The 27,814-nt window shown below is 40.8% G+C and overlaps 1 protein-coding gene and 1 non-coding gene across 2 annotated transcripts; both read left to right on the top strand.

The window, feature by feature from the left end:
• Positions 1-30: 30 nt before the first annotated feature.
• Positions 31-25,973, top strand: PALB2 (partner and localizer of BRCA2). The gene is made up of 13 exons (XM_021686854.2): positions 31-199; positions 1,936-1,995; positions 2,344-2,446; positions 4,601-6,082; positions 8,617-9,431; positions 9,997-10,068; positions 12,246-12,407; positions 14,347-14,432; positions 15,017-15,178; positions 16,217-16,333; positions 20,696-20,783; positions 23,292-23,440; positions 25,535-25,973. The coding sequence occupies exons 1-13, from the start codon at positions 152-154 to the stop codon at positions 25,740-25,742; spliced, it is 3,552 nt and encodes a 1,183-aa protein (XP_021542529.1). The 5' UTR covers positions 31-151; the 3' UTR covers positions 25,743-25,973.
• On the top strand, positions 14,547-14,619 carry TRNAK-UUU. The gene has a single exon. It is a non-coding gene; the product is annotated as a tRNA-Lys (tRNA).
• Positions 25,974-27,814: the final 1,841 nt, after the last annotated feature.

Raw genomic sequence — 27,814 nt, 5'->3', positions numbered from 1 at the left:
TCCCGCATGTGCAAGCTGGTGGCGCGCCGGGGGTGTCCCGGGCGCCCGGTTTCTTTCCTGGGCGCCTCCGGGGCCCAGGGCCAGCCGGAGCCCTCGTGTGCGCAGGCCCGGGGCCGGCGACGGTTGCTCCTTCCGTTCGGCCGCCAGCCCAATGGAAGAGCCTCCCGGGAAGCCCCTCAGCTGTGAGGAGAAGGAAAAGGTGCCCTGGGTGTGCGGGAAGGGCTGACTCGGAAGTGACTCCTTGCCTAGGATTTTACCGTCCGGGGGTGGCAGTGATTTCTGACCTACGCTCTTTGGACTCAGCGGGCACCGGGAATGAAAATATGAAGAGCCCTGTGCTCACGTGGAGGCATTTAAAGAACAAATTTTCTTACAGCAGTGATGCATAAATACGAAACGTAAAATTCTGGATAAAGCCAAAGTCCCCTTTGACATTCTCCCCACCCCCACACACTCTTATCAATCTTGGCTTCTCCCACCCGCTCCCTTAAGTAGATCTCTGAACAGCTTGATGCTTCAGATCTTTTCGCGCGTGTATGTGTGTGTGGTGGACGGAGGTGGGTGATTTGGAAGGTTGTGGTTATATTCCCTAACCACCAAAAAGTAGTGTGTATTTTTTGTTCACAAATGGTATGAGCTGAATGGTTCTGCAACTTCCATTTTACTTCTCCGGGTTTCATCCATGTTACTTCATGTTAAGCTACCTTTCTTTTTAAAGTTCTGTATAGTGTTACGTATTATGGAAGTGCCATCTTTTCTTTAGACATTACTCTAATGAGAGACTTTTAGGTTGTTTCCAGCTTTTGCTTCTACAGCAGTGCTGCTCTGACCAATCCTTACCCATGCCACCTTGTGCTCCTGCTTATGATGTTAGCCTGAATGTATCTGTGCTGGCTGTTCCAGGCATTGTGCTAGACTCTTTGTTCATATTAGCTCATCAGTCCTCTTATCCAAGCCTACCTTCCCGTGGAGGGTGAGATAGGTCATTTACAAGTCAACAAGATATTTCTTAAATGTTGATAAGGTTGGTGATAAAGAGGACCCTTGGAGAAGCAAACTAGCATAGAGATTAAGAGCACAGATTGTAGAATCCAGCTACCTGGGTTTGGATCATTCCATTGATAAACTGTGTGATCTTGGACAAATTGCTTTCCCTCTGATCTTCCCAAAGCTAGCTCCTTGCTCCTTCGGGTCTGGGCTCGAAAGGAAGTCCTCAGAAATGCTTCTCTGGCCACCCTACCTAAGGTGGCTCAGGCACTCTCACATCTCCCTGTTGATCTGGGTATTGATTACCATGTGATATCATCTTGTCTGTGTATTCGTTTTCTTGTTAATTATCTGTATCCCTAACTTGTGTGTAAGCTTGACAACTCTAGTTCTAGCATCTGAGACCGTAATTGAGAGTGGTTATCAGTTATTGTTCCAGGGACTACAGATACCTGGACCATTAACTGACAAGAAATTCATTTGTTGGACGAATGTCTGAGGATGACAGCTCCGGCCACCTTAAGGGATCTCACAGTGAGATGGAGGGAAACAGAAGTAAATAGACAGCATAGTATATAATAAGTATTGTGATAAAGGAAGCACAGTGGAGAGGTGGAATGTCCCACCTGGATTTCAGGAAGGACCTAGAAGCCTACCCTGGGGGAATAAAAATCTAAGTTGAGGCTTGAGGAATCAGTAGGACTTAGCAAAATGAGCTGGGGAGGAAACACTCCAGGTGTAGGAACCGTTTAGGTAAAGGTGCTTAGGTGTTGGAGAGCTTGGTGCTTTGTGAGAACTGAAAGTAGTGTGGACACCTGCTACTCCCTCTGTCTATTGCTGAGGGACCTGCTAAGCACTGCTTACTTGGGCCTGACAGGCACTGTGTCCATTCTCTCTGACTCTTCCTTTCTACCTGCTCAGTATTATTTGCTGTTTTTCTTCTTCCAGTTGAAGGAAAAATTAGCATTCTTGAAAAGGGAATACAGCAAGACACTGGCCCGCCTTCAGGTGAGTGAATCTTATTCTCTCAAACTGAGGTATTGTATAGGATGAACTATATACAAACAATTCTTCGTAATAATAAAGCTTTAAAAAAATACTTCTTTTTCGGGGCGCCTGGGTGGCTCAGTTGGTTAAGCGACTGCCTTCAGCTCAGGTCATGATCCTGGAGTCCCTGGATCGAGTCCCGCATCGGGCTCCCTGTTCGGCGGGGAGTCTGCTTCTCCCTCTGACCCTCCTCCCTCTCATGCTCTCTGTCTCTCATTCTCTCTCTCTCAAATAAATAAATAAAATCTTTAAAAAAAACAAACTTCTTTTTCTTAAATTCGTTCCTTGAGCTGCTTTTGTTTTCTCTAGCGTGCCCAAAGAGCTGAGAAGGTTAAGAATTCTATTAAAAAAACAGTGGAAGAACATGAATGCTTGCTCCAGCGGGAAATTTCACCACAGCTAAACCACTCAGGTAAAGCTAGGCCATTTACTTATGCTTGCTTTATTATTCATTTTCCAGATATATTTGGTTGTGGTTTTTTTTTTCCCCATAACCAAAAGATAGAACAAGCAATAGACTCTTTTTAAAGTGTATGTATAATTCAGTGGTTCGTTGTGTACTCACAAAATTGTGCAAACCATCATCATCATCTAATTCCAGAATTTTTACCACCCCAAAAAGAAACCCTGTACCCATCTTACTGCCAAACCCTGGAAACCACTAATCTACTTTCTGCCTCTGTGGATTTACCTATTCTGGACATTCCATATGAATGGAGCCATATAATATGTGATCTTTTGTGATTGACTTCTTTCACTTAGCATCATGTTTTCAACAGTCATCCCTTTGTACTTACATCCAAGCGTGCATCAGTACTTCACTTCTTTGTGCAGCTGAATACTATTCCATTGGATAGATGTGCCACAATTTATATATCCATTCATCAGTTGATGGACATTTGGGTTGTTTCTACTTTTCAGTTATTATGAATTTTGGCCATTATGCTGCTATGAACATTCATATGCAAGTGTTTGTGGAGATGTATGTTTTCGGTTCTTTCGGGTTTATACCTAGGAGCAGAAGTGCTCGGTCATATGGTGATTCTCTGTTTAACCTTTTGAGAATCTGCCAAACTGTTTCCTGCAACATCAGTACCACTTTACATTCCTACCACGATGCGCAAGGGTTCCAGTTTCTGCACATCCTCACCAAAACTTGTCATTTTCCATTTTTAAAATTATAACTATCCTGGTGGATGTGAAGTGGTATCTAATTATGGCTTTGATTTGCACATCCTAGTGACTAATGATATTGAGCATCTTTTCATGTGCTTATTGGCCATTTGTATATCTTCTTCAGAGAAATATCTATTCAAGTCCTTTGCCAATATTTTAATTAGATTATTTGCCTTTTTATTGTTGAGTTGTAAGTGTTCTTAATATATTCTAGCTATTAGATCCTTATCAGATACGTTGTAAATATTTTTCCCCATCCTGTGAGCGGTGAACTATTCTTTTGGTTGGATTGTTTGTTTAGTTGCTCTTTCCCCTCTCAACTTTTAGAAATTATATTTATTGTGTAAATATTGGAAAGATGATTTTTTAAAAAATATGTATTTATATATGTACAGAGAAAAAAGTCTGGCCAGAAGCATTCTAAAAAATAATGGTCATTACTCATGTTAATAGGTATTTATAATCATAAAATTGGAGGCTATTAAAATTACTTGAGCAAAAAAAAGGACATGAAATAAAAAATTAGGTGAGATGGTAGGGGGAATGGGAAGGTGTTGTTCAAAGGGTACAGAGTTTCAGTTATACAGAATGAAGAAGGTGTTGTTCAAAGCGTACAGAGTTTCAGTTATACAGAATGAATAAGTCCTGCAGCTTTGATATACAGCATGGAAATAGTAGTTAATAATACTGTGTCATATACTTGAAATTTGCTAGGAGAACTGATCTTAAGTGTTCCCTCCACACACATACACACACAAAATCATAACTATGTGAAATGATGTATATATATATTATATATATATATTTTAAGATCTATTCATTTGAGAGAGAGAGAGAGTGTGGGGAAGAGGGGCAGAGGGAGAGGGAGAGAGAGAATCCCAAGCAGACTTCCATTGAGTACTGAGCCTGACACAGGGCTTGATCCTACACCCTGAGATCATGACCTGAGCCAACATCAGGAGTCAGATGCTTAACCAACTGAGCCACCCAAAAATGATGGATATTTTAATTAGCTTGATTGTGGTAATATTTCACAATGTATACCTATATGAAAACATCTCATTGTATAACTTAAATATGTACAATTTTATTTGTCAGTTGTACCTCAGTAAAGCTGGAGTCAAAAACTAAAGAAAGATGATTGCAATAAAGAATAAATTATCTTTTAGTTTAAAATCATTTTTTCCAGCACAATTCTGTTTTTTACATTTACTTAAAATTATTAGTGTATTAGAATATTAAAAATTTGAACTTTGATCTGCCTGAATGAAATACCATTGACTCTTTCATAAATAAATGTAGTATTTTAATATAATATTTTAAAATAAATAATGGGATATTTTTTGCTTCATTTAAAAGGAAATTATTAATTATATAATTTTTTTCTCAGAACCTAAAAATAAAGTATCTCCTTGTGACACATTACAAATCAGCACCCATCTGGATAAAGAAACTGGAGAAAAGACACCTATCACACTTGACATTGAGCCTGAGTCCTTTAACCCTGGACATGGCCCTGTGGAGGAATTACATATACAAAGAACAGGTGATATCCAAGAACATTTTCCCTACCAGGTCAGTGGCTCTGAGAAAAGGCAGGGTAAGCTGCCAGGGAGAAGAAAAAAGCAGCAGAAGAGAACATACACTGCACAGGTGAGAGAATCTTTCTTTGACACGGATTCACTCATACTCTCTGGAAAAAGACTAAAGGAACCGGAGGAAATCAATGGAGAAAATCCTAGGACACCTGTAAATGAAAGAACTTATTTTTCAAGTTCTACATCTGACATCCCTGGTTCTCCAGCACCAGTGACAGAAACTAATGCAAGAGATGTGTTAATTCCACCAACTGCCAAACCACAAAGAGGTGTCGATGCACTTGTAAGAGGAAAGAATTTCCCCAGGATGCCTACGCTTGCTTCATTTACTCTGTCAAATAGCAGTAGTGGTCCGCACCTTGAACATAAGCCTCCTAAAGGTGACTGTGAACTCACTACTCACAATCTGAAAAACATTAACCCTGCTTTACCTGTAAACCTAGAGGCACAAGGCAGAAAAATGACAGTCTGTACAGATAACCCAGAGGTAAACAAAGCTGTAAGTGCAAGTGACCAGCTGCCTAGAAGTCCTGACTTAGAGGCAGATAATTCATACTCTATAAATAAACTCACTTATGATAACTTACCAGCCAATGAAAACCAAAACTTAAAAGGACAGAATCACACAGAGAAGTCTTTAACATCTCCCCATAACACTCTTGATGGTAGAAATGAAAGTCTTCAGGAAAATGAGGTTGTAAGTCAGTCTAAGAGTCTTAGCCCAGAAGTAATCTCTCCTGCTTCTGCAGAAAATCAAACACATTCTTGTACAATGCTCGAAGGCCTTCTATTTCCCGCAGAATATTATGTTAGAACGACACGACGCATGTCAAATTGCCAGAGGAAAGTAGCCCTGGAGGCTGTAATTCAAAGTCATTTGGGTGTCAGAAAGAAAGGGTTTAAAAATAAAAGTAAGGAAGCAACTAAAAATTTGAACCTTTGCAGTGAAGAAACTGGCCAGAGTGAAATTAGAACATTTGGCACATGCACAGGACAACCAAGTTCAAGAAGACCTCAGAAAGGTCTCTTGTTAACTGAAGTCAACTCTCCCACCGGGCCCACTAACGATAACCTTCCCAGGAAGGCAGTTACCCAGCCATCTGGTAGAAGACACGGAGGAAAAAGAAAGTCAATCTCCCCGCCTGTACTGGATCATCATGAACTACTTTTGCCAATTCCTGGCACAGCAGCTGTTAATAGATCCAAGGAAGAAGTCACCTTACACAAAGATCAGAATGAAAAAGCAATTAGTCATGGTAAGAAGAGAATTAAAGGTAAATCAAGGTATGGTTGATGATGGTAACCAATACTTACTATGTGCCTGGTACTTTTTTTTTTTTAATTTATGAGAGAGAGAATGGGGGGAGTAGCAGAGGGAGAGGGACAAGCTGACTCCATGCTGAGTGTGGAGCCCGATGCAGGGCTTGATCTCAGGACCCTGAGATCATGACCTGAGCCAAAACCAAGAGTCGGATGATTAACTGACTGAGCCACGCAGGTGCCCTGTGCCTGCTACTTTCTAAATGTTGTGCAGATATTAACTCCTTGAATCATCACAGCAAGCCTACATGAGGTAGAATCTATTTTTAGCCTCACTTTACAGACTGACAGAAAACTAAGGCACAAGGAGACTAAAGTGACTAATTTATTCAGGTGACAGAGCCAGGATTCAAACTTGGCTATGTGGTACCAGAATTCACGAATGTGGTTGAAAAGTTGATATTGAAAAGGAAAATATATTAGATACTCACCTAAAATTAGTATTTATTCATACAACACAATCTATCCATAGAGAAAAGTTTTATGACCTACAGAGGAAGTGTTTTTGAGGTAAAATGAAATGTGTGTCAGTGTGTGAGTCCACTAACAAACTCTTAGAAATGACCGTGTAGGGGCACCTGGCTGGCTTAGTCCATAGAGCAGGAGACTCTTGATCTCAGAGCTGTGAGTTTGAGCCCCACGTTGGGTGTAGAGATTACCTAAAAATAAAAAAATTTTTTTTTTTAGATTTTATTTATTCATTTGACAGAGACAGAGACAGCGAGAGCAGGAACACAACCAGGGGGATTGGGAGAGGGAGAAGCAGGCTTCCCGCTGAGCAGGGAGCCCGATGTGGGGCTCCATCCCAGGACTCTGGGATCATGACCTGAGCCGAAGGCAGACGCTTAACGACTGAGCCACCCAGGCACCCAAAAATAAAAATCTTAAAAAAAAAAAAAAAGTAAAGGAATAACTGTGTAGTAAAATGCAGTACGTCTGAGCAACTTTTTTGGGTAACATATCTACTATAGCCTCTCTCAGGTCTGTGGGGCACAAGATTTTGGAGGATAGTAAATGATGTAATTTAAATAATTTTATTTATTTGCTCTGTAATTCTCACATTTGATAAAGCAAGCATAACAACTAGATAATTCACTCTGGTTCTGTATTAGACATCAGCAAACTTTCTTACTGTAAAGGGCCAAATAGTAAATATTGTATCTGTGCTCCATCACAGCTAGTCAAGTATAGTGGGAAGGTAGCCACAGACAATATATGAATGTGTTCCAGTAAAACTTTGTTTACAAAAACAGGCAGCTGACTGTTCTATAGCATTTGGACACAGACTTTGGCCTATGGGCTATAATTAATTAATTAATTCTTAATTAATTAAAAGACCATAATCCTTATGCCTTTTTTTATTGTCATCTTTAAGCCAACAAGAATACAAAGCAATCAGAATGTAGGGCAATCTAGTAACAAACTAGAAACATTTTTTTGTGTACTTTGAAATAATCTGTGGTGATTTTAGTATCCTGCTGCTACATTAAACATTTTTTTTTCTTGAGGTGACCTTCACATTGCATAAAATTAACCATCTCGAAGCAAGTGAATAATTTACTGGCATTTAGTATATTCACAGGGTTGTGCCACCAGGACCCCTACGTAGTTCCAAAACATGTTCATCACTCCAGAAGGAAACCCCATATCCCTTAAGCAGTTCCTCCCCATTTCCTCCACCGCCCCCAGCCCCTGGCGACCACCAGTATGTGTTTTAGCTTATGGGTTTACTTGTTTTGGATATTGCATGTTAAAGGAATTAATACAATATGTGACTTTTTGTGTCTGGCTGCTTTCCCTTAGTTTATTTTCGAGATTCATCCATGTTGCAGCACGGATCTGTACCTTATCCTTTTTTTATGGCTGAATGATACCCGCTGTATGTATGTGCCACCGTTTATTCATTTATCAGTTGATGGATGCAGCTTTCCCCATCTTGGGCACTACTCCAGCTTCTGATACCCAAGCATGCTGTGACAAAGTGTCTGCAGAGGCAGTTGGGCCAACTTGCCTACATTTTGAATCACGTAGAATGCCAGTTGCTGTAAGAGTAGTAAATTGCTCTGCTTGAAAAGGGGACTTGAGTTTTCTTCAGTAAGACGAGCCAGCATTTTGTAGACTGTGCTCTGGGAGCCTGTTGGAATCATGTTTGATGGTTGGAATCATAGTTTTTTTTAAGAGCAGAAAGGACTTTAGAGATTCTTAGTCCAGTTCCCTTAGGAGAGACCAGGGAAAAGGTAACAGTAGATCAATGGCAGAGCTGGGACTAGATGCTGGTCTTCCTTTTCCCAGCTAATGCGGTCAGCACCATACTGTTTTGGTACTGCTAGTTAGCCACCACCCTGTGCCTGGCTTTTGAACCATACACTGAGGTTTCAGAGTCCTGGATGGGAAGAGTAATGAACATATTGCACTGCCTTGGCGTTTAGACGCTCACACCCTGTTGGGTGTTGGATATTTGTTGTTCTGTTGTTACTTTCTCTTTTAGGGAAGGAAGACCATTGTCAAAAAGAGGACTCCCTTCCTTCCAGAAATAATGCTTATCTAGCTTTGGATTCTGCTGCGTTCAGGGCTTCATTTCAGGAGAATGAATTGCTAAGTTTAAAGCAACTGTCATCTTTTCTCAAAACCACAGACTTTCAGTTACCTGATGAAGTCTTTGGACCTCTTAAGCTTGAAAAACTGAAGTCCTGTTCAGAAAAACCAGTTGAGCCTTTTGTATCAAGCATGTATGGGCAGATGCACCTTAAGGAGGGAAACTGTAGCGTTTGGGAAGAACTGACTCCTCAACAAATCGATATTGAAATGGAGGACTTGGAAGAGGAAATTCTTGTTCTCCCGGGAAAAGCACAACCTAAAACATCAAACCTAACAAGCCAGTCTCAGAAGAAGGGCCTTCCTTCATCCATATTACTTTTCACGCCTTTAAATACTGGTGCGCCCGAGGATAATAACAGGCCCACAGCAGATGTGTGCTCACCTGCTTTCCCCACCTTAGGCGCTACTCCGGCTTTTGGCTCTCAAGCACACTGTGAAAAAGTGTGTGCAGAGGCTGTCGGGCCAACTTGCTCTACACCCCAACTTCCTCACTTAAAAGACAGTGATCGGAAACAACGCAACGGTTGGGCTAGCCCGTCAAAATCAGATTGCAGCCTTGTTGCGTCAGGGAGGGAAGGACAGCCTTCCTGTGACTGTGATTCTGGCCCCCAGGCAACACCTCTTCCCCCTGAGTCAGTCCCTCTCAAAGACAGTCAGCTGTGTGGAAATCCACACCCGGAGTCGTGGAAACAGTCCACCGAACAGGTACAATTGTCTTCCCTGGTGAGATTTTCTAAGAAGGAATGAAATATCCTAGTGAATTTGGACAGCGTGTGACTTTCTTTCTTTCTTTTTTTTTTTTTTTAAAGATTTTATTTATTTATTTGAGAGAGAGAATGAGAGAGAGCACATGAGAAGGGGGAGGGTCAGACGGAGAAGCAGACTCCCTGCCGAGCAGGGAGCCCGATGCGGGACTCGATCCAGGGACTCCAGGATCATGACCTGAGCCGAAGGCAGTGGCTTAACCAGCTGAGCCACCCAGGCGTCCCAGCATGTGACTTTCTTACACGTTGGCTTCTCAGTGTTTAAGAATAATTTAACATGTCTCTTTGATACGACTTCACTGTAACCATTAAGTTCAGTTGGGGGAAGTCAAAATTAATGTATTTTTAAAATAAAATTCCCTTTGTCATTGAGGAAGCAGGTGCATATAGAGTTTGGCTGCTGTGTCAGAGAAAATAACACATATCAAGTAGACATGATGATGAATGAGCAATGCAGGCAGACATCTATAAAGCCTAGATTAACGGTGTGACTTTTATTTCCACAGACTGAAGTAACCGACCTTCCTGCTTATGATAGCTTAAACCCAGGCCACCTTCAATTGGTTTCAAAGTTAAAGGTCAGAAGACTGTTGTTATAATGTGTCTTGTGTCTTACATGTAAAAAAAGTTAATGAACTGCTGGGAATATTGGGAAGAATTTGATCTATAGCTTTTCATTCGTAATTTAACACAAACTTGGTGAAACCGATTCAGAAAAACATTTAAATTCTTTGTTTTTCACAATATTTAGCTGTATTTATGTTTTGAGATCTTCTCCAGAAGTTTATACGTCAAGCCATTGCCAAGAACAACGTAAGCTAGGTAACTCAACTTTGTATCTAAATTTAAACCAGGCATTTTGACAGAGAGGGAGAAAGTCATTCATGACCCTCCTATCCAAATGGTGTAGTGTTTCTAGAAGGAAATGGTGATTTATTAGAAAGTGGGTAGGTGTTCTAGATTATAATGAATGGTTAATTTTTCATATGCTACGTGATATAATATTTCTGAGAAATATAAGTTACAGTATTCTGTTAGTGCTATTTCAGTAAATCCCAAGAAGTGGATTAGACCTGTGTCCTAATTAACTTCTTGTACATGGTGGTTGAAGTAGCATGGTACAGAGCACGGTGTCTCAGTCTCTGCACTCTGGACATCGTGGGCTGGGTAATTCTTTGTTGCAGCGGCTGTCCTGTGCATTGTAGGACATTTAGCAGCAACCCTGCCTCTACCTGCTAGAGCCTGCCCCCAGTTATGATAACCCAAAATGTCTGCAGGTATTGCTAGATACCCACCAGGGAAAGGTTGCAAAACCCCTCCCAGCTGGGGACAACTGGTTGTAAAAGAAAGAGCTTGAAACCCACATAAACTGTTTCTGCCAGCTACTGGCTGCGTGACCTTGGACAAAGTATTTACCCTCTGAGCCCCAGATTCCTTTTGTTGAAAAGATACATAGTAATGGTCAAGCTATTCTTGAATCGGTTTTAATAACCTCATTTCTTAAAGAATCAACCATTTCATTTGTATTTTTCTAATTTGTAGGTAAAAAAGTTTTTATTCTAATAAGGTTTTTTGTCTGTGTGTATTCAGTTACACCTCTCTCTCTCCCTAGTCCCCATTTTCTCAAGTATTTTTTGCCTGCATCACACTTAAGAGATTTTCCATTCTGTGGGTCTCCCCCAAAAACCTAGTTTTTGGTTGTATTGATTGCTAATTAGGTTTTTTGGTTTCCTGTTTGATTTATTTCTGTTTTTACCCTAAATAGTTGCTTCTGTTTTTCATTGTGCTTACTTTCTTATTCTTTTACTAACTTCTTGAGCTGTTTTCTTACTCTATTTTTATTTTATTTTTTTTGGTTTTTTGGGTCAGTGCCTTTATGATTATAAATTTCTTTTGGCAATAACTACTCTGGCCACGCTCTATGTGTTTGGATACACGGTTTTCTTTCTCCTTGTTCATTTGGAAATACAATTGACTCTTGAACAACATGGGTTTGAACTGCAGAGGCCCACTTACACGCAGACTTTTTCTTTTTCAGTAAACGCAGTACAGAATTGTAAATGTATATTCTATCCCTTATGATTTTCTTTATAACATTTTCTTTTCTCTATACATTATTATATAGTATATAGTACATATAACATGCCAAACGTGTTGATTGACCGTTTATGTTACCAGTAAGGCTTCCTGTCAGTAGTAAGCTATTAGTAGTTAAGTTTTGGGGAAGTCAAAAGTTACATGCACATTTTTGACTATGTGGGAAGTCAGTGCGCCTAACCCCCACGTTGTTCAAGGGTCAATTACAGTATGTTGTTTCAGTTTTATTCCCTCTTCAACCCATGGGTGGTTCATCAGGATGTTTCATTTCCAAATGGGCAAGTTCTTATGGGCTATGTTTTGTGATTAAATCTGAATCTGTTCCATTCTGGAGCTACACACTGTACATTTTTAGATCTATCATGATAGACGTGTGTGGGGGCAATTTTTTTAGTACATAATTTTTTTTTAAGATTTTATTTTTGAGTAATCCCTCCACCCAACGTGGGGCTTGAACTTAAAACCCTGAGATCAAGAGTCACATGTTCCACCAACTAAGCCAGCCAGGCACCCCGCTCTTTCTTTTGACCTATAGAAAACTTTAATCACATTTTACTTGGTATTTAATCCTTATGACCCAACACTTTTCATACTTATTCTTTTCATGAAACAGACCCCAAGTATCGCCTTAATGTAACTGTTGTTGCTGTTATTTCAGAATCCTTCTGGTTCCTGTTCGGTGGATGTGAGTGCCATGTGGTGGGAAATAGCAGGTTTCAAAGAGCCATGTATCATAACTGCCTGTGAATACGTAGTTTCTCTTTGGAAACTTCTCAATACGTGGCAGTGGGAAAAACTTTATTCCTGGCACTTCACAGAGGTAAGTCAGAATCTTAGAGCTGAGAGCGGTCTTTACAAGCATTTACATGGTAATGTAGATGGGCAACTACCGAAAATGGGACCCGCGACCATGCAAGACAGAACCGAGATGAGTCATGCTTCCCACCATTTCATTATGAAAATTTTCAAACACAGAGAAAAGTTGTACAGTAAGCACCCATATACCCACCATGTAGACTACAATGAACCTTGTGCTTTGTTTATTTTATCACGTTTTTTGAGAAATGGATTTTTATGCTGGACGTGTTGGAGAAGCTTGGAATTTTGTGTCTTTTCTGACTCTAAACTTGCTGATACCCGTGTTCCTTACCCCTCACCAAAGCATTGTTCCTGCTTTTCTTTATGTATTTTCTTCTAGTCCTTGTCCACCTTCATATGTGTCTTACATGCTTGCAATCCTGGTGTGCTTAAAATTTTTAAATCTGCCTTTCCTCACTTAACATATGAACATTTTTCCATGTTTCTATATAGTCTTCATACTTTATTTTGAATTTTATTTTTTTTTACCTTTATGGACGTATGATTGGCAGAATTGTATTTAAGGTGTATAATGTCATGATTTATATTTTATACACTCTGAAAGGACTCCCATAGTCAAGTTCATTAACATGCATCAGCTTGGGGCGCCTGGGTGGTGCAGTGGGTTGAGTGCCCGACTCTTGGTTTTGGCTCAGGCTGTGATATCAGGGTCTGCACTCAGCACAATCTGCTTGGATTCTCACTCCCTCTCCCTCTGCCCCTCCCCACCCCACACACTCTCCCTCTCTCTCTCTAAAATAAATAAATAAAAATAAACAACAAAAAAGCATGTATCAGCTCAAATAGTTTTGAGGGGTTTTCTGTTTGCTTTTTTTGTTTGTTTTTTTGTGAGAATGCTTATGATCTACTCTTAGTAAATTTCATTGTTCTCCAGTATATCCACAGCTTCTGGCACCATGCTTTGCATAGTAGTGCTCAATAAATATTTATTTATGTGAATAAACTTATTTTTTTTTTGAATAAACTTATTTTAAGATTTTCTTTTGAGAGAGAGAGAACGTGAGTGGGGGGAGGGGCAGAGAGAGAGAAGCAGGCTGCCTACTGAGCACAGAGCTCTACAGGGGTCTTGATTCCAAGAACCTGAGATCACAACCTGAGCTGAAGGCAGACACTTAACCAACTGAACCACCCAGGTGCCCCTTGAGTAAACTTTTTTTTTTTTAAGATTTTATTTGACAGAGAGAGACACAGCAAGAGAGGGAACACAAGCAGGGGGAGTGGGAGAGGGAGAAGCAGGCTTCCCGTGGAGCAGGGAGCCTGACGTGGGGCTTGATCCCAGGACCCTGGGATCATGACCTGAGCCAAAGGCAGACGCTTAACAATTGAGCCACCCAGGCACCCCGAGTAAACTTATTTAAGTGGCTGCACAATGTTCCATTTGTCCACATGGCAGAATTTATTTAATTATTCCTTTATTGTTAGAAGTGTAGATAGTGGGCGCCTGGGTGGCTCAGTCGGTTAAGCGGCTGCCTTTGGCTCAGGTCATGATCCCAGGGTCCTGGGATCGAGTCCCGCATCGGGCTCCCTGCTCTGCGGGGAGCCTGCCTCTCCCTCTCCCTCCGCCTGCTTCTCTGCCTACTTGTGCTCTCTCTCTCTCTCTCTCTGTCAAATAAATAAATAAAACCTTTAAAAAAAAAAAAAAAAAAGAAGTGTAGATAGTATTAAATAAATACTCCTATACACACAGTTTTGCATAAGTTTATTTAGATTTACAGCTTATAGAAAGAGGGTGTTTGCTGAACTTTCTCACATTTGTTTGATATTTGAAACTATCCTGGTGCAGTGAGAATAGAAGAGAAATGTGACAAATTTTGAAAAATTTAGATTAATTAAAAATGAAACAATCAAGTATAATTTTTGGCTTTTTTTGTTTTATTTAGGTTCCAGTATTACAGATAGTTCCAGTGCCTGATGTTTGTAATCTCGTGTGTGTGGCTTTGGGAAATTTGGAAATCAGAGAAATCAGGTATATAATTCTCAAGGAGTAGTTTTTTCTTTTCTCTTTCTCTTTGTCTCTGTCAGCTTGTTTTGAGTACAAGTTATAACTTAGGCTTGAATCTTAGAATCTAAATTTAGGGACACCTGGCTGGCTCAGTCGGTAGAGCATGCAACTTTTGATCTCAGGGTTGTGGGTTCAAGCCCCATGTTGGGTGTAGAGATTACTTAAAAAAAAAAATCTAAATTTAGATCCAAGAGAGATCTGTTTTTTTAAAAAAAAAAAACAAACCCTATCAATGGAATGATATCCCTGATTGAAGTTTCCATTTAAAATTGGAACTTTGGGGCGCCTGGGTGGCTCAGTTGGTTAAGTTCTGACTCTTGATTTCAGCTCAGGTCATGATCTCAGAGTCATGAGATCAAATCCAGCATTGGGCTCTGCGCTGGGCGTGGAGCCTGCTTAAGATTCTCCCTTCTTCTCCCTTTGCCTTTTCCCCCTTTCTAAAAAAATAATAATAAATAAATAAAAATAAAAATAAATTGGACCTTAGTCCTTTCATATTGAAGGCGTACTTCTGACTTCTCCACATTTTCCTTTATACTTGGTTTTAGGGCATTACTTTGTTCCTCTGATGGTAAACGTGAAAAGCAAGTACTACTGAGTTCTGGAAATATAAAAGCTGTGCTTGGCCTGACAGAGAGGAGGCTAGTCAGTAGCAGTGGTACCCTTTGTGACCAACAAGTGGAAATCATGACATTTGCAGAAGATGGAGGGTAAGATGGTTGGTTTTATTTATTAAAGAATGCTTTTATCATGGGCTTTTGGAGAAAGTCAAATCACTAGCCTCTTATTTTTCTGGGCTGTAGGTGTTGTATACCAGGTTCTACCTCAACACTAGGCTGTATCGTGGAAGCAGTTTAGAGAAGGGGAAGCTCGATTTAGCAGGAGGGGAGCCAGTGGAGTGGAGAGGCTCAGCAAATGTTTATTCTTTCTTCAGTCTTCTTTGAAATCTCTGTGTACACCTTAAATATCACAAATGTTTCAGGATCCTAGACTCTTTTCTTGTTCCGCACTTGGTTTCTGTTGCTTCAATTACCATCTAGATGCTGACTCTTGCAAATGTATATTTATAGCTCTGAGCTCTTTCTCAGTCTCTAGACCTGCCTATCTATTAGGCATCTTGTGGGTATTTCAGATTCAACATGTTGAAAATGGAATTCATAGCATCTTCTATGTCTCTTACATGCTTGTTACACTTTATTGTGGTTATTTATCTGTCTTTTGTAATAACAGAGGGCTTGGACCTTGTTTGTCTTATTTATTCCTGACCTTTTGTAGTAATCTGGGCAAGAGACAAATAATTGCTTGCTTAAATTAGCAAAGTATTAATGGAGACGGGGAGAAGCAGACAGATTTGAGAAAGAGGAGACTAAAACCATTAGGGCTTGCTGACTGAGTAGGTAGAGAGAAAAGAAAGAGAGTAATGTCCAGGTTTCTGTGTTTGTCACTGGGTAGACAGTGGTACAATTTGCTGAGATAGGAATGCAGAAAGAAACACAAGGTTTAAACTGAGAGCTGGCAAGTTTAATTTTGGATATGATGAATTTGAGGTGCTTGTGAATATATCCAGGTAAGTAATATGAAAGTAATATATATGTTCATTGTAGAAAGTTTAGAATACACGTTTTCTAGTTGAAATTTTTTCTGGTATTAGATTAGTGTGTATTATGCATAGTTCAGTAATATGTACAAGGGCTGCTTAGAACTGCTTTGGTACAAAGTGCTCATTTTTAATACTGTTTTAAATGCAGAAGCAAAGAAAAACAATTTTTGATGTCCCCTGAAGAGACTGTAGTAACTTTTGCCGAGGTCCAAGGGATGCAGGAAGCTCTGCTTGGTACCACTATGATGAACAACATTGTTATTTGGTAAGCTTTCTCTCGAGGTCCTCCATTTCCTCATCTGTTAATATACCTCTAATTTCACAGGGTTGTTAATATTAGATAAGAGACTCTATAAATATAATTGTGTTTGGGGCACCTGGGTGGCTCAATCGGTTAAGCACCCAACTCTTTTTTTTTTTTTTTTAAGATTTTATTTATTTATTTGACAGAGAGAGACACAGCAAGAGAGGGAACACAAGCAGGGGGAGCAGGAGAGGGAGAAGCAGGCTTCCCGCTGAGCAGGGAGCCCAATGCGGGGCTCGATCCTAGGACCCTGGGATCATGACCTGAGCCGAAGGCAGATGCTTAACAACTGAGCCACCCAGGCGCCCCTAAGCGCCCAACTCTTGATCTCAGCTCAGGTCTTGATCTCAGGGTCATGAGTTCAAGCCCCACTTTGGGCTCCATGCCCAGTATGGAGCCTACTTTAAAAAAAAAAAAAGATTGTGTTTTGTTTGTTTGTTTTTTACTGTCAGAAGACATATACTTGTCTCCAGAACATCATATTAATTCAGACATTGTGAAAAAGATCAGTCTGAGTAGACTATTTTAAGATAAATGAAATTTTACTCTTGTCAGAAAGGTACAATTGTTTCTGCTTCTGGTTAATGGCTTTTATCAGGCCAACTCTCTTACCTCAAATAACTACAAATTCTGAACAAAGTATAAAAAACAACTATCTAAAGGCACTGGGGAGTGAGAAAAAGAAGAAAGATACTGGAGAGGGTTCAACAGGAAATATCAGTGGGCAAGTTTCCTGTTCCTACGGCTTTTAGCTAGAAGGCTAGCCCTAGTCTGTGCACTGAGAGACTGAAAGCCTGATAGAAAACCTTCTGTCCTACTGGCTTAAAGAACCAAAGGACAGAGTTCAGGGTGACCACAGTAGCTAGAAAGTAGGGAGAGAAATCCCCAAAAAAGAGAGCCAGAAAATGAGCCTCAAATTCTGGCTCTAATATTTACCTAGTAATCTGGCTGGCCTTTAAACTACATGTGCCCAGGGCATACTCGAAGCAGCCCAGGTAAGGCATAAAAAACTGAATTGGGTTTTCAGCATTTGGAATTTTAGTTGAGGCAAATTAACTGTTTACTAGGGGAAAAACAATCAGTATTCTTCAGAGGAATCTAACAGAATCCAGAGTTTATGTGACATGTTCTTAATAATGTCTAGAATACAATCCAAAATTATAAAATGTATGTGTTTGGACGAACCAAATTAATGAATTTGTAATAGAAAGACCAGAGTCAAGGAGTCCCCAGCCACCTCTCTTTCCTGACCCAGGGAGAAACATACCCAACCAAAGGCATTTTCAAAGTTAATTTGTATTAAGAGTATAAGTTGGGTTTTGTTTTGTTTTTTTGTTTTCCCAGAAGCCCTCTTCTTTAACTGATTCCTTAGGGCCAGGATGGGTCTTGGTAAGAGGAAATTGTGATATTAATGTCCTTGCTACCCTACCTCTTCTGCCCTGTCCAACCCTAACCCTCTAGTAATAAACCAGGAAAGCATGGTCCTTGAGAGAATCTTTATCCCCTCCCCACCAGGGAGCCTCTGAAATTTGACCATGTTCTAATCTGCCAGGAGACCCTGTTTTCAGATGGCCTACTGTCTAAAGCAGCAGATTTCCACTTCTGGCACTTTGCTCAGGGTTTGTGCATGGAGGTCTTATTTGAGGACAATATTCTTTACAAAAGTTGTCTTTTCTATTCTTTCTGCTATTTTAATAGTCTGGACCTTCATTATTTGGTTCCTGGACTATTAATATAATCTAGTAATTGGTCTCCTTGCCATCAATCAATATCCTATGTCCAGATCTTCTTTTATACTATTACTGTATTAACAACGTCCTTTCTCCCACCCTCCCTGCTCTCCCCAAGAAATAAAAGCTTCAGAGAGGCCCACACTTGTTTGTGTTCTTTAGCTTCCCTTTTCCCCAAAGCGTTGGGGAAAAAATTTCTCTCCAGCCAGTCCATAGTCCTTAGCTCCCAGTTTTCTTCCCATCCTTCAGTTCTCCCTTTTTTCTGATAGTAATCTTTTGGCATTTTACATATAATGGATCACAACAGAATTTGAGGTTGGGGAGGGACCTTTCTACTTAGCTTCTAAGCTTAAGTGTGAGTGTAAGCAGTATCTTCAGCCCCATAGTTGCCTTGAGCTCTGTTGTAATACCTCAGCCTTCATTGACATTTCCCTCTCTGAATTCATATTTCCCTTATTTTTTTTTTAAGTTTTTAAATATTGCCCTTATTTTTAACTTAGCATAGGCTAATTTGTGTCATGGAAGTCTTTGAAGATAGGGACATATCTTCTGTCTATTCTCAGTGCCTGCCTTAGCTCCGTGTTTAGGGTATTTAAAGATGTATAGATCATATTGTCTATCAAAAGCTATCATTTGGGGCGCCTGGGTGGCTCAGTTGGTTAAGCGACTGCCTTCGGCTCAGGTCATGATCCTGGAGTCCCAGGATCAAGTCCCATATCAGGCTCCTTGCTCAGCAGGGGGTCTGCTTCTCCCTCTGACCCTCCCCCCTCTCATGTGCTCTCTCTCTCTCATTCTCTCTCTCAAATAAATAAATAAAATCTTAAAAAAAAAAAAAGCTATCATTTGCCTTTTGGGTTCTATATACTTTTATATTTACACATACTAGTTGGTCACCTTCCCTGTTTAACTGCTGATGTGTTAAATGTCTAAAGCGATTCATGTTATACTCAAGGTTCAAGTGGCGCTTTTAGAACCTCTTGCTGAAGGTCTAAATATTTAATCTTGGTCAAGCTATATTAACTGAGCACTCATCTTTCAATCATTTAGTAGATATTGAGTCTCTCCTTAAATACCGCTTTCTATGAGAGATGTAGGTATGAATCCTTGTTCCCAAGGCCTTTAAAGTCTAGTAAGTAAATAAGATTGCTTTACAATTCAAAGTGTATGATTCCAGTACAATTCCCTTACAATTCAGACAAGGTCAAAGTGAGAGAAATTCAGGCAGAGTGCTTTGGGACTTGGGGAAAGAGCAGTTACTAAATATAGAGCATGTACTAACCTCTGTAAGGGATAAACCCATTGTTGTTCCCACCTTGCATATGCACACGAGCATTTAGTTTTTCTTCTTCAGTTTTTATACACAGAACCTGCTCCACAGAAAGTTTGGACGTGTTTGTTGAATTAATACGTTATACCCTGTTACATTATATATTAAATTAAAAATGAGGTATATGGACAGTACTATAGGGAAGTGGAGGAGAGGAGATTTCTGTGGGTTGGTGCAGACTGGGAGAAGTGAGAGAGTCTAGGTTGAGCTCCTGCCGCTGGGAGGAGGCAGGACATAATGGAGGCTGTGAAGGAATGGAAGGGCATTGGTGGGTAACAGGGATGGGAATTGGTCAGTAATGGGGAGGGTGTTGGGAGGCTAGCTTGAGCAAAGGTGCAGAGCCAGGAATATGCATAGTGGGGGGAGCAGTGAGTAATATAGTATTGCAGCACTGGATTCATGAGGATAATAAATACCACGAAAAAGAATATGGACTCTTATCTTGAAGGTTTTTCATCAGTAGCATCCCAGGATAGAGCAATTATCAACATCACAAATGCTCAATAATGCTAAGGAGTGGTTCCAACAGACTTTTTCTCCTTTAAATTCACCCTCCTTCTCTCTTTCATTTTTTACCCCACCTTCGTCTTCCTTTTTCTCTTCATTATCTTGGTCTAGCTCTAGAGACAGAATTATAAATCTGTTTTAGGTTAGTCTCCCATCTAACCAAATTTGGTTTCCTGACCATTGTCTTTCTTTTTTAAGATTTTATTTATTTGACAGAGAGAGACACAGCGAGAGAGGTAACATAAGCAGGGGGAGTGGGGGAGGGAGAAGCAGGCTTCCCGCCGAGCAGGGAGCCCGATGTGGGACTTGATCCCGGGATCCTGGGATCATGACCTGAGCCGAAGGCAGACGCTTAACGCCTGAGCCACCCAGGCGCCCATGACCATTGTCTTTCATAGAAAATTTAGACATAATAAGAAGTGTGACAAAATCATAATGCAAGAGCCATACCGTGTGCCTGATTTCAATACCTAGTCAAATGAGATAAGGGAAAACTTTTCTCATGGAGTTTGGAGAGATTTATTCCTAGTGACGTAGCAGATTCAATCTAAGGCTGAACTGTCAAGTTAAACTACTGGCAATGTTAACCAATTGTCCTTACTTTTAGCTAAATCTGTAACTAAACAAAACTAAGGTACCATGTCCCTTAGTTTCTCCCTTGGTCACCTCCTAAAGGATGCTGTGATAAATAAGAGAATATTATGTAAAAACCAGTTTGCTGGAAGAATGTTATCAGCTTATTCATTTTTGGTGTCTAAGGAATTTAAAAACTGGACAGCTCCTGAAAAAGATGCACATTGGTGATTCCTACCAAGCTTCAGTCTGTCACAAAGCCTATTCTGAAATGGTAAGTAATTTATTGGGATCGCTTTGTGTCTACTTTGTGTGTTGCTCTTGGTCTCACTGAGTAAGAGTGGTAGCTTAGTAAGAGGTAATTAACAGACCCTTTCTGTTGCCTATTTTTTTCAAAATTGGATAACAGTGTTTGTCCTTGCTTGAAATTCCTGGATGAAAATAAGTATTGGTATAATGTGACGGCTCGGTAAGTTTTCTGGCTGTATGTCCTAAGAACAACATTTATTTCTAGCTGTGAATTTGTACCAAGAAATATCATGCCTGTTACCAAACTTGTCTCCCAACCACATTGCCATAAATGATGTATGATGTGACTGAATGCCCTCAGAGAGGGTGTTTAAATGGTCCTAGACATGTATGTCCCTTAGGCTTTAGTGTTCTCACATAGAAATGAACACAGCTTCTCAGCCATTGTGTTAGTAGACGTGGCTTACGGTCTAGTATGGACATCTGAACAGGCTGAAGGCAGCTTCCCAGGAGTGAGGGGTCATTCTTAAGTACCCACCGTTGAGCCATAAGCAAAGGCAGTAACAGGTGGCTCCACGCTTGTGTGGAAACTGACTTTCCCAGCCTCAGTGGCAGCCCTGTGCACATCAGCACCCCCGGCTTGGAATGCAGAGGACACACCTTTCCCTAGGATCTGTGGAATTGAACTCAGAAGTTGTGTGATCTTAGATAATCTGTCACATTATCTTGTGGCTTTTTTCTTTCTTTTTTTTTTTTTTTTACGATTTATTTATTTGAGAGAGAGAGTAGGAGGGGTGGAGGGGCAAAGAGAGGGAGAGAGAAACTTAAGCAGACTCCACGCTGAGCACGGAGCTTGACACGGGGCTCGATCTATGAGCTCGCGACCTGAGCCGAAACCAAGAGTCGGGCGCCTAACCGACTGTGCCACTCAGGTGCCCCCCTGTGGCTAACTTTTTTCATCCTTAAAATAAGAGGGTTGGTTTCATCTCTGGAATTATTACATTTCCGTACCAGGCATTAAAATGACTTCATATCTTTGTTATTACAACATTAATACCTACCTGATAGTCAAACATTTAACATAGAAATGTATGAGATAGTACGTAAAAGTTCTCCATGAAGCCAACCTCTGGAAATAAGCTAATATTTTAGTGCAGGAATCGGCAAACTTTGTAAAAAAAAAAAGACCAGGTGGTTAAAAAAAAAAAAAAAAAAAGACCAGAGGGTAAATATCTTCGGGTCTGCAGGCCACATGGTCTCTGTTGCAGCTGCCCTGCCTCGGTGGCACCAAGTCTGCCATAGACAAAATGAAGACACATGGGTGTGGCCATGTTCCCTGTAAACCTTTTTGGATAATATAACATTCCAGAACTTGAATTTCATAGGATTTTTTTCATGCATCACAAAATATTTTTCTTCTTTTTTCCTGCCATTTCAACATGCAGAAACCATTCTTAGCCCATGGGTCAGACAGAGATGAGCACTGAGCCAGATTTGGCTTGTGGGCCATCATTTGCCAACCCCTAGTTAAGTATATGGCATCGAGCCTTTTCTTGACTTGGGTTTCTAATTTTAAAAGTAATTTATTCTCATGATAAAAATACAGTCATTCTAGAAATGTATAAAGTAGAAATGAATGTTACTAATCTAATATGGTTCTATAATTAATTTTCCCCATTTTACCCCCAAAGAGAATTACTTCCAATATCATACACATCTATGTGATATGTATGTGTCCACACACAATAATGTTATTATGAGAACATGTCATTTGAAAGCCGGGAGAGGTCTGTAACACATTTTCCCACGAAGACAACGCTAGATGATGATGTCTCTCTCTTTTTTTTTTTTTTAAAGATTTTTATTTATTTGACAGAGAGACACAGCAAGAGAGGGAACACAAGTAGGGGGTGTGGGAGAGGGAAAAGCAGGCTTCCCGCCGAGCAGGGAGCCCGATGCGGGGCTTGATCCCAGGACCCTGGGATCATGACTTGAGCCGAAGGCAGATGCTTAACAACTGAGCCACCCAGGCGCCCCGATGGTGTCTCTTTTTGGTCACTCTTACTCTGTAAGTGTAAATAGGCTATCTGCAGACTGGCCTAAAAATCCAGTCACCACTTACAAGATGATTTTTACAGGAAAATGTGTTCCGAGTTTTCAAAAACCAACTTACCAATGAATATCTGTAGGGTGAGGACTCGCTCCTCATGTTTATATGCCCTCTTTCCCTATGACTGCGTTTTCCCAAATGGATGGCATGAGATGTTAGTTTTATCTAAGGTGGAGGAAGTTAACGAGGCCGCTAGGTTCCCACCTGCAAGGCTGGCTGTGCCCTGTGCTAGAGATGCTAGAAGTCCAGCTCTGTGATCATCTCAACAGTTTTTTTGCCCGAAAAATAATATGAGCTAGTGATTAAATCTTGCATACTTAAGATACTATTAATCATTCTTGTAATTCTTTGGTTTTGTCTCTGCCAACCCTTTCTTCTCCCTCTTGCTGATTTATTTGGTTATTAATTTTTCTCTTAAATTAGGGGCTCCTGTTTGTTGTTCTGAGCCATCCTTGTGCCAAAGAGAGTGAACCGCTGGGAAGCCCTGTATTTCAGCTGATCGTGATTAATCCTAAGACAAGCCTGAGTGTGGGTGTGATGCTCTACGGTCTTCCTCAAGGGCAGGCTGGAAGGCAAGTGTGTGCTGCTCTTCACTGAGTGTGACATTTTGGAAGACACTTGTGCAAATACAAAATCCAGATACTTTGTGTCACTTAGATGAATGGAAAACGTGCAGTACTGCAGAGCATTGTAAGAATGTTAAGAAGTAGGAAGAAGTATAAAGCTTAGTAGATCTGAGCCAAACCCCAGATTCCCTACATGCTGATCCCCACCAGTACGGAGTGGGATAGGTATTTTATGTGTACTCAGACCCTGTTTTTTCCCATAACAAAACCATTTTGAATACAAACAGTAATTAGTATTCTCTACAAAAATGTCCTTTCCGTTAAACCTAGATTAAGAAAGTTTTAAGTGTTAACTTTAGGAAGGCATCTTTTCCTTTGAAAATGGACTGAGTCTCCATCCTGTAAGCAGTTGATACTTATCTGTTGACTGACAAGAAAATCCACTTATCAGTGATACAGTTAGTGGCATCCCAGGGGTTCTCTGAGTTATCTAGAGCTCTTCGCAGCAACATCTGAATGTGTCATTCCCAGAGATCACGTTTATTATCGTTTGAAATTAGCAGCAAAGACTGAAAAACAGATCTAGTAAATCAAGATCACAATGTGTAGCTTTAACAATTTACAAAGATAAGGAACCTTGATAGGTACAGTGTATGTTTTTATGTTGCTTTGAGTCTTGTGCAAAGTGTGCTGGATCAGTGTTCTCAAAGACAGTCTCCCTCCCTATGCACCTAGCCAGCGGTGGCATTTCTGTAGATGTTCTTAGCTCAACAGGAATGTCATAACAATCATCTGCAGTACATGCTTACATATAGAACCTGTTTCTTTGGATTTGAAGAGAGAACTGTAGTCACTGGCCCAGAAATTGAGGATATAGAGAAGTACTCGATCAAGCATTTCCTTCATCACTCTTCAAACCCATTCATTTAGCAAGCCTCGGAACCTATCCGGTGCCGATAGTAGATAGTAGAGGGCACTACTGTTTCTCATCTCGTAGAAATAGGAGAAAAGTAGAGATTATTGCTCAGTGTGCAAAATGCCACGAGGCTTGCAGTGTTTGCGAGCACAAAGGATGGAGGGGTACCTAACTGACAGTGGAGGGCTGGGGCAGACTGTCAGGGACGACTTTATGGAGTTCCAAAAGATGGGTTAGGAGTCAGCCACACAAAGTTGGGTGGGAGCCCAGGATAAAAAATATCTTTCAGGGGGCGCCTGGGTGGCTCAGTTGGTTAGGCGACTGCCTTCGGCTCAGGTCATGATCCTGGAGTCCCAGGATCGAGTCCCGCATCGGGCTCCCTGCTCGGCAGGGAGTCTGCTTCTCCCTCTGACCCTCCTCCCTCTCATCCTCTCTGTCTCTCATTCTCTCTGTCTCAAATAAAAACAAATAAAATCTTTAAAAAATATATATATATATCTTTCAGGTCACTCAGAATATTCCCTGAGGGTTGACCACGTCCCAGGCCCTTTTCGAGGTGCTGGGGGTATAGCAGTGAGGAATAACAACTAATTTATATTAAGCACTTCCGGTGTATTAGGTATTGTGCTGAGCTTTTTATATCAACTCCTATCATATGCCCTTTTCACTGATGAAGTTGAAGAACTTTCTCAGGGTCACACAGCTCTTGCTTTGTTAGAATTCAAACTCTGCTGACTGCAGAGCCCCTGTCTTAAAAAGACAACCAGGTTTCTGCTTTGTGATGTTTACATTTGGTAGGAGAGAGACCCACCAAATATGGAAATAGGATAATCTCACAAGTGAAAAGAAAACAGGTAATGTGATGGGGAACAGAGTACATGTGTACACTTCTGTAGACAGGAGATTGGGTCTGACCTTTCTACAGAGGTGACAGGCCTGAAAGATGACAAAATCCCAGGCATGCTAAGCTAGCATCTGCTAAAGAGAGGGCAGAGCAAGAGCAAAGATGCTGAGGTGGACTGAGTTTGGCCAGTTTGAAGAGTCCTGGGGTGGCAAATAATAGGCATCATATTTATAGGTATTTTTGTTCCTATGGTTGCTTTGGGGAGCATGATTTTGGCTTAACGAAAAAAAAATTCTTTCAGTATGTGATTTCAGTGGTTTCTTCTCTGCTTGATAATTAGGTTCCTGGAAGGAGATGTGAAAGATCATTTTGCGGTTGCAGTACTAACTTCTGGAACGATTGCCATTTGGGACTTACTTCTAGGTCATTGTACTGCTCTCCTCCCACCTGTCTCTGACCAGCATTGGTCTTTTGTTAAATGGTCAGGTACAGATTCTCATTTGCTGGCTGGACAAAAAGATGGAAATATATTTGTATACCGCTGCTAATAAGATGAAAACACAGTGTTCTGGATTTTTTGACCAGTTAGTACTTTTTAGAGTTGTAACTGTAAAGAATATCTGGGTGACATTTAAAATAATTACTTGTATTCATTCAGACACATTTTTTATTCTGATGGTAGTGGCACCACTGATCTTGAATGTTCATTTAGACTTACTTTGGGAGAAAGGATTTTAGGTTGATTTTTGTAATTCCTCACGTCTGCACATTTGCTTTTAAAGGTGTACATAAAGCTTCAGATATGAATAAATATTTATTTTGATACATTTTACTTGGCTTATTTTTTCCTATCCTTTTATATGATCATTTTCAGAACAACTAGTTATTTTACAACTAGAATATTGTAACTTGCATAATAAGTAAATTTCAGTTAACTTAGGATACTAACATGCAATGTACTTTTTATGCTATTTTTTTTTTAAGATTTTACTTATTTATTTGACAGAGAGAGACACAGCAAGAGAGGGAACACAAGCAGGGGGAGTGGGGGAGGGAGAAGCAGGCTCCCCGCAGAGCAGGGAGCCCGACACAGGGCTCGATCCCAGGACCCTGGGATCATGGTCTGAGCCGAAGGCAGACACTTAATGACTGAGACACCCAGGCGCCCCTCTGTTACTTCTCTTTTACAATGTTCACTAGCGTGGGTTTTGCTAACTTCATTATTTCCCTTTGATACATGTGCATAAAAGATTGAGCTTTCTCTCTTACACTTGTTCTGTTCCCACTATCTCTAGCGTAAATGAGATACTTTTGTTAGCACATCATAGATAATAGAGAGCTTTTCACAAAGATTTCATTTACCCAGGGATCCTGAGAAATATATCATCTATAAGATTGTTTTTTTTAAAGACTTTATTTATTTATTTATTTGAGAGACAGAATGAGAGACAGCATGAGAGGGAGGAGGGTCAGAGGGAGAAGCAGAACCCCGCTGATCCCGGGACTCGAGGATCATGACCTGAGCTGAAGGCAGCCGCCCAACTGAGCCACCCAGGCGCCCCTCATCTATAATATTTAAGAGTTAAGAAAACAGTAGAGGTAAGCAGTAATTCTAGTTCAGTAACGGTTGAACAAACACTGAGCACATACTTGAAATAGTAGGTATGAAAATGATTGCCATGAGGCTCAGCCCTTCAGAAGTACACAGTCTAGCACCTGGGTGGCTCAATCGTTAAGTGTCTGCCTTCGGCTCAGGTCATGATCCCAGGGTAGTGGGATCAAGCCCTGCGTCGGGCTCCCTCCTCAGCAGGGAGTCTGCTTCTCCCTCTGCCCCTCCCTCTGTGTGCTCTCTCTCTCTCAAATAAATAAATCTTTAAAAAAAAAAGTACACAGTCTAGTGAGGGAGACCATGACACAAAGCAATAAATTAAATACTGTGTTTTAAATTTGGATGGTATATTCAGAGTGCTCAAATGATGGGCAGCACAACATGGGGGAGTTCCAGAAAAGCTCCATGGAGGATGACAACTAGCCTAGTCTTGCAGGGTCAGTAGGTCAGAGCAGAAGCAAAGGATATTCCAGGCAGAAAGGACAGTATAGCACGAACTACAAACAACTCACTATTTCAAGAGAATGGATCATGCTGTGGGGAATGGAGTGAAAGCGGGAAAGGTAGCCAGGGAGCTGGTGACGCCTGTTAACAAACCTGGACTTTATTCTGCACATGTAGGGACTGCTGAAGGGTTTGACTTTCAGTAAGCTCCCACTCTAGCAATACAGTGAATAGTGGATTTCTAGCAGACAAGAGTGGAGGCATGAAGATGACCAGAAGGGCCTCCTCTGCAGCAGGGACTGCAATGAAAGACCTGAACTGGAGAGAGATTTAGAAAGGAAAAGAAATGAGCAGGGCTAAGTGAATGCATGATTTAGGTAGGAGAGGAAGGAGTCTTAAATTTCTGGCGTAGTGGGTAATGGTGTCAGCAGCTGAAACAGAACACACAAGGGGGGAAGACAGCTCATTCGAATGCTTATGGATCATCTGGTAATTGACAGTTGGATAAAGGACTCTGAACCCCAGAGACGAGGCCAGGGCTGGATGCAGGTGGGATTGGAAGCCTCT

This window comes from Neomonachus schauinslandi, chromosome 5, assembly GCF_002201575.2.
Source record: "Neomonachus schauinslandi chromosome 5, ASM220157v2, whole genome shotgun sequence".
Classification (NCBI taxonomy): Eukaryota; Metazoa; Chordata; class Mammalia; order Carnivora; family Phocidae; genus Neomonachus; species Neomonachus schauinslandi.
The sequence above is the reverse complement of the archived record's forward strand: the minus strand, read 5'-3'. Positions and strand labels throughout refer to the sequence as shown.